Source organism: Montipora capricornis, chromosome 10 (genome assembly GCF_036669925.1).
Source record: "Montipora capricornis isolate CH-2021 chromosome 10, ASM3666992v2, whole genome shotgun sequence".
Taxonomy (NCBI): Eukaryota; Metazoa; Cnidaria; class Anthozoa; order Scleractinia; family Acroporidae; genus Montipora; species Montipora capricornis.
In genome coordinates, this window is record NC_090892.1 from 20,830,772 (window position 1) to 20,838,271 (window position 7,500).

At 41.4% G+C, this 7,500-nt stretch overlaps 2 protein-coding genes across 2 annotated transcripts in view; both read left to right on the top strand.

Annotated features, from left to right (window-relative positions):
- LOC138022204 (organic cation/carnitine transporter 2-like) overlaps positions 1 to 7,500 on the top strand; it is a 205,840-nt gene that overhangs the window by 20,518 nt on the left and 177,822 nt on the right. The window lies entirely within an intron of this gene.
- The window catches only part of LOC138020408 (deleted in malignant brain tumors 1 protein-like), a 55,039-nt gene that overhangs the window by 11,247 nt on the left and 36,292 nt on the right, over positions 1 to 7,500 (top strand). The window contains exons 6-9 of the mRNA XM_068867399.1: positions 722 to 1,033; positions 3,155 to 3,475; positions 4,841 to 4,909; positions 5,456 to 5,550. Of these exons, the coding sequence (XP_068723500.1) occupies positions 722 to 1,033; positions 3,155 to 3,475; positions 4,841 to 4,909; positions 5,456 to 5,550 (797 nt within the window). The remainder of the gene's footprint in view (positions 1 to 721; positions 1,034 to 3,154; positions 3,476 to 4,840; positions 4,910 to 5,455; positions 5,551 to 7,500) is intronic.

Sequence of the window (7,500 nt, forward strand, 5' to 3'; positions counted from 1 at the left end):
TACGTACTTAATTGACCACTCCCCATAGGGGCTTTTCAGGCCGGGGCCAATGAAATACAATCAGTGAAACTACAGAACAGAACAAGAGTGCCATTTAAATGTCCCATCTGGTGCCAGTTGTTCCAAGGGTGGATAGCGCTATCCGCTGGATAGTGATTTATCCGGTGGATAGCGTTATCCACCTTTTGAACAACCAAGGCCTGGCCGGAGGCGAATCAGTTGGCTATTTACTAGTGCTGCTGAGAAGTAAAACCAGGGACTACCAGGATCAAATTCAACGAGTGATCAGAACGGGTCTTGAGCCCGGGATCTCCGGATCTCAAGGCAAGCGCCCTCACCATTAGGCGGCACCTGAATTGGACACTGCTAGTAAAGGCCAAGACCTTCGTAGCCCGATTAGCATCAATCCTGGCTTACCTGTGATCAAAACTCGTTGGTTGTATGTGTCATGGTTGTAAAGCAAGACTTGAAGAAATTATGGGCCATTTTCATTCAACAAAATTCCCAGCTCTCGTTTTGGGAAGTTCCATTTGCCAATTGGAACGGTTAGTTAGGGTTTCCTAAACCCGACAGAAGCCACCGCGCTTTCGCGTAAATTTTACACCAGTTAGGGGCTTCCAACTAATTTCAGGGAAAATGAAAAAAAAAAAAAAGCGCATATGGGCTATGCTTATTTTATCTTTCGTGAAGTAAATTTATCCTTTCTGTTTCCTCCAACAAGATAAGGGAAGGACAACCAAAGCCATAAGGCTGCGCTCCAGTAACAGATCTCGCAGTGGACAAGTCGAGATATACTATGCTGGCTCCTGGGAAGCCATCTGTTTCGACTCTTGGGATATCCATGATGCATTTGTGGCGTGTCGGCAACTTGGGTATACCGGTGCTGATGAAATTATAAGTAAAATTCCAAAACACAACCAGAGGGCTTTGAAGAATGTACACTGCATAGGCAATGAGACTACCATAGCAGACTGTATAACAGACTGGACTAGCGGAACTTGTAGCGATGGTTACGCTGGCGTTACATGCTCGGGTAAGGTCATTGAGTCTTTATTTAAGTCTCTAGTCGTTCTAGCGCTAAAGCACTTATTTGGGACACTGTAAACTGAAATCAAAAATTAACGCAAAGGACGTCATACCAGTATTTTCTTAGCTATGGTGCTCCGCGCGCGCGGAGCTCCGCTATTAAAAAGTGAAGTCTTCAATCGACGTTATGAAATTTGAGTTGCAATCGCGGATGGGTAAGCGCACAGGAATTTTTACAAAACAACACCAACAACAGCACTCATTTTAGGTTTACAAGCTATGTGAAGCGACCATCGCAGTCTGCAGTCAGGTTTTCTCTTCCAGGCGGACTATTTAGACTAAGAGGGTATAGAAAAAGCTCACCGTGAAAACGAAAATAAGACATAACAACTCTAACAGCAACAACAATGACAGAGACACCCGGTTGACTATCTGAGTGAAAACAGGGGAACAGCAGAAACGAAAAGAAATGAAAATCGGAAAACTACATTGAAAACTACATTTCTGACTGGTCATGTATGGTATTATAATTTGCAAGACGAATCTTTAATTCAATTCTCTTCTTAACTGGGAGCCAGTGCAAAGTCTTCTGTAGAGGCGTTACATGATCTGATCTCTTTATTCCCATCACAAGTCGCGTTGCAGTATTCTGAATTTTGTTTGTTTCTGTTAAAAGACATGGCCACAACTTCAGTGAATGAGAGCCGTAAGTTTGCGTTTTCGCGTCAAACGACAAACGACGCGTGGCGGGCGAGCTGCTGTTTGTTGTAAAAGCATAAAAATTCAATTCCGTTCATATTAACGTCTCTTTCTGTTTATGTAAGTGGTCCTCCATACCTGCTGGCAAAAGGCAAGAAATCTGTGCCCTATTTTCTGCGAGCAGTGTGTGGGTTCATTTAAGTGTTACTACGATAAAAAATCACTTTGTTTTTGTTTCTTCAGATTTTTTAAGTGTGATTGCTTAACACTTGACAGGGAAAATTTTGAGCGTTCATTTTTATCCAAAGGTTGTTTACTTTGAGTGGAGTTTTCTTCTTCACGGTCCGCCATTACTTCCGTTCAAGACTGACTGACTGCACCTCAGGGAGTTGGATCTAGGGAAAAGTGACGTCATTTACTCACTAGCTTAAAATTTCAGCGTGTAACGCAGCTTATTCTGTATGCAAAACACGAGTTTAAAAGTTTGAAGGCCCGAAACTCCCGTGCTGCATATCAATTCAGCCGCGAACAAACGCAGGGATCCAGCTCTCTCAAGACTTTTAACAGGTGTCTTTTTAAAATCATGGTTTAAGACTTGGGTCACTTACTGCTGAGTTACCAACAATGTTTTGAAATCCAAATAGAATTAAAAATTAATTTTTTTGGTCATAGTAGTACTTTAACGTTCTAAGGCATCTAATGAGCAAGGGTTGTGAGACGCGGTTTCTGGTTTATCGTCATTCCTGTAAGAATAGAAAGTTTAACCATTTTTAGATTTCATTACTCGGGGAAGCAAATTCCCCTCCGTTTTTGGAAGAGTAGGTGCGGCTGGAGTTGGTTCCGTAGTCGACCGTTAGTCGGTTTCTATATTCCTCCATGGGTCTCTGTTCGTTTTCAAAATGGTAAATATCGCTATTTTCCTCGAAATCCTCGGAATCTTTGCACCTTTATCGGAGTCATTGAGAAATCTACCATGCACGCGTAGTATTGGCTTGTTTACATGAGAAAACTCGTCCCGGCGCGAGAGCATGCACTACCCGTTCCTGTCCAGGGTCAAGGTCCAACCAATACGAGAGGCTGTTCTTCCTTTACATCGGAAACTGTTGCGGGATTTCGTAGCGGAATGAAATTCTGGGTCCGGGACGAAAGTCTCCGCGGTATCATGTAAACACCCCCTTATACAGAGTCAAAATAACGCGGAACTCCATTCGACGCGCATTTGAAATCTGCCGCTTTATCACCCACTCAACTTCTAGAGATGTGAACAAGTACAAGTGTCTTTGTGCTGAGGGATTTTATTTCTACACCCAATTAAAACTGCTTTATCATCAATTTACTTAAACCACTCGAGCTGTAAACGAATACAAGTCTGCTTTGAGTGATCTTTTTTTTTTTTTGAGATAACGTGTTGTTTAAATTTGATCAACAGCGACAGGAACCGCAGAGGGAAACATTAGACTTCGTGGTGGTAGCTCCGAAAAGGAGGGACGTGTCGAAGTGTTTCACCAGGGAGAATGGGGCACAGTCTGTGACGACGGCTGGACCACAAATAATGCCCGAGTGGTCTGCAACGAGCTTGGCTTTACAAGCGTTAGAAAGTTTCTGCAGAGTTTTGGACCTGGAGTCGGTCGCTTGTGGCTAGATCGAGTCAATTGCAATGGAAAAGAAACTGCTTTAGTAGAATGCCAACATCGCGGTTGGGATATCACCTCCTGTTCTCACCAGGAAGATGTTGGGGTGATCTGCTCGGGTAACGCTTTCTTGTATTCAGTCCTATTTTCCGTTTGAAAAGAAACGAAACCAGCTGGTATCGAATAATTTTGTGTTCTTGTACTTGTGATACGCGAAAATGATATGTCGAGTGACATTTAGAGAAAAATCCTGGCAGTACTAGTAGTGTTGTATCCGAAGGACAAATCCAGGGGAGATTTCAAATTTACCAAGAGAAACAAAGGGTATTTCTTTGCAATGATTGCCTTCGCAGAAGATCGCTACAATCTTGGGCAAATCATTTGGCACCCACTGAAAAAATATATAGGTCCTTACCCCTCCCCCCCCCCCTCCCCAATACCAATGTTGATAATGTGATGCAAAATACTGTGCAAGCCTTTAGTCGTTGTTTCAACCAACATTGGAATAGGGTGGGGGGGGGGGAAGTTGGCAGAATTTAATCTTTATCACACAGACAATTAGAGCGTCACATTTTCCCAACGAGTTTTGTCCAAGATTGTAGCAATTTACTCCACTTAATCTTCCTTCCCGAGAAACGTCATTAAAACCAATAAACTCAAGTTTGTGAAAGAGAGAAGTGATCCTCGCACTTATCTGAATAATTTAAGCAATTGTTTCTTAATTAATATCATGGGTGACAAATTACTCCTTAATTTAGGCGCGAAATTTCAGCGTTAATTTATAATTTCACATGTGAAATTACAAAATTGCCATGGTAACATCTCTTGTATCTCGATCAGAGCCAAGATGGCGTCTAGATTTAACACAGTGACCATTGAAGAAGTTACGAAATTAAAAGAAGCGGCAGAAAATTTAAATACGTGAAAGAGCACAATTAACTGGGTGAGAGTTTTTGAGAAGTGGTGTGACGAAAATAGCTTTGAGAAAAACCTGGAGATGATTCTTCCCGAGCAGTTGGATAAAGTACTCGAGCGATTTTACAATTACGGTTGTGAGCGTAATTTGTCACCCACGACATTAAAAGGTAATCAAATGGTTTTCTCGTGAAATTAGGAAATAATTTCACTTGCGTTTTGGAAATTATCAGAATTTTGACAAAACGCGTTGTTTAAGGTCACCAATCAAATGGCAAGAAAATGAAAGACAAAGAAAACCATCGTGTGGCGAATTTTGCAACTTTTGTTCCCAACTGGATCAATAAAATATTGGTACTGACTAAAATCCTGTATTTTAGTGATGAAATAATTGCGTTTTCTAAATGGATGTAAAAAAGTGGTAATTGAACTTCGTGTCGTGCAAGTTTGGTCTGAAATCATATTTGTGATTTCAAATCGAACACGCGCTCGCAGTTACACTAATTGTCCCATATCGCGTATTCCCGGTACACGTAGTAGCTAACGGTCAACTTTTTTTTCTTTATCAGATGATGCCTATGTCGGCTGTTACAAAGACACCAACGATCATGCGATGACCCTCGAGTTCAAATCGCCAAGTAAGTTACAAGAATTTTATTCGTTATTCGTTACAGCCGTTGTTGACAAAGTATTGTGAAAGGTGTGTGTTGCTGTTGCTTTTTTTTTTTTTTTTTGCACAGCATGCGCGTTTGCGCGCGTTTGTGTTTTTTTATTAGAGTTGCAGTCAGATTTATGTCTAATGATTTTCTTATTGCATTAATCTGGAAAACGAAGAAAGTATAACTGCTAGGGTTGTTGGGGCAACGATTTTGTACTGAACGCTGCCACAAATTTCTCAACGTTGGGAATATTGACGTCATGTCGAGAGCGAAATAAGCTTGAAAAAACGCGAACGTGTATCGTCTAGTTCTTTCAGTGCAGGTTCTTGCAACCGTCAACATAAATCACATCAAAGTTTCGAGTCAGCCTTTATTCACATGCATAGCTGAGCTATTGTGTGCGTGAGCCGGCAATTCAATTGAATGGTTTTCGATTAATGTTTTGAGGCATGTGGCTAGTGACTACAAAATTATCACTTTTTGGTGGTACCTTACGCCTTTTTGATAAATTTTTCAAATTTGTAGGTATGACCCCGGTAAAGTGCGTCCGCCGCTGTCAAATCGAAGGATTCAAATACGCAGGCTTGGAATGGGGCAATGAATGCTACTGCGGCAGTAACGTAAGTGCTGAGAATTCCTCCATTAGCACTCTAGTTGCCTTCATTTCAGCAGATATAACGCGCGCTCTGATTGGCTAAGAGCAGCTAAGCTCGAGGGCATTATTCTCCCGTTATGCCCAAGGGTCGATTATAGAAATGTTGCAAGGTAGTTTTGTCTTTTTTATAACCGTTCTGTTAGCCATATAATAACCTTATTAATAACCTCGACCGTGCGGTCGTTACAGCAAAATCTCAAATCGCTGTCGCTCGGTCAATACGGCAAGGCCTCAGTTTGAGATTTTGCTGTAACGACCTCACTCTCGGTTATTAAGCAGTTAATATTATCCAACTGTATTAGTTATTGAACAGAAAACGCATGAAACGAGTACAAATATTCCACGGTAATGCACAGTTACTACACTTGGTTATTGTACAGTAGAGAACCGGTTTGACTAGTTTAGGTGCTGACGTTTTCCCCGCGCTTGTCACGCACAAATCTGTCACCCGTTCTTGGTTGTTTACAACTGGCCCTTTGCACCTTGCGATCACATGGTACAAAAACCGCCATACTGGTGAGCAAATTGCGCACTGGGACATTTAAATTAACATTAATGAGAAAATTTAAATTAACTTGCTTTGTTTTGGATGGCCCAATGCGCAATTTGCTCACCAGTATGGCGGTTTTGTACCATGTGATCACCAGCTGCAAAGGACCCATTCGCTTGCTAAAACTGATTTAGTGTGAAAAAGTTAGATAATAAATAGCTTATTAGATGTTTTGGCGTGTAGTATCGCTGACTATTTCTCAGTCGTAAAATACCCAGCAATACTACCCACCAAAACATCTAATAAGATGTACATACTATCGTGTTAGTTCGTTTGACTGGTAATACAGAGTGGATGTGTGATTGCTAAGTTGCCATCGGTCCCCTCTGTAATTATCAATTTGACGCGTTTGACAGCTGGCGTCTGCATGAAAATGAGATTCAAGCCCAAGGTAACCAGAGGTTTTTCTCTTCTCGCCGCTTCGCGACTCGTCTTCACCGCTTCACGGCTCTCTCGCGGCCTCAAGAAAAACCTCTGGGACCAGGGTAAGTTTTCAAAAACACCAATCACAATCCATGTTACTCTTCTTCATTGTTACCCATCCCTGCCTCCTTTTGTATTTTCTTGTCTATTCAACACCTTCTTTCAGTATTCTAAGTAGTGATTCTTCTGTTTCGCTTGATTTGGTTGCCAGTTTCCAGTCGCTTTCATGACATAGCCCCTTTAAACCCCGGAGGGGGGTGCTTGGGTCAGTTTTCGCTGGGTGTGTGCCCGATGGCCTCTCAGAACCCTTTCCCCTTTATAGTCTATTTTATAGCCAATTATAGACCCCATCTTAGTCACTATTGGGTAAACGTAATTTTAGCGACCCCAGCTTAGTCACCTTCTGCTTATTCATAAACCTTACATCAAGCCTTTTAAGGACGGTGCCTACTAATTCAAAGATATTTTTGCCCCGGTTTATGATCATGCAGGAAATGTAGATCTTAACAAGTGTTATTGAAATTCAATAAGAAAATTGGGGGTAACCACGCATTTTTTAAACATAATTGATGACTAATGTTTGTAAAGAGCTTTAAAATACTGAGCAATGTATGGCGTTCTTTCTCAAATTGAAGCTTAATTATCTCTCAAAAATGCATGGTTACCCTCAGTTTTCTTTTTGGATACCAAGAGTACTTACTAAGATCTACTTTCTCCGGATAGTAAACTGCGCAAAAATATCCATTTATTATTAAGCATCACCGATAGGAAACCCGAGTATCTCGAAATGCGCAGAATGTGTGCGCAATAGCAATAGTAGGCACCGTTCTTAATTGTAATTTCAAAACGGAATGTAATGCGACTAGAAGATATTAAATCAACAGCGCTACGGTTGTTTCTTGAAAAACGTCTTTCTATGGTGAGTCTTTCCATTTTTAAATC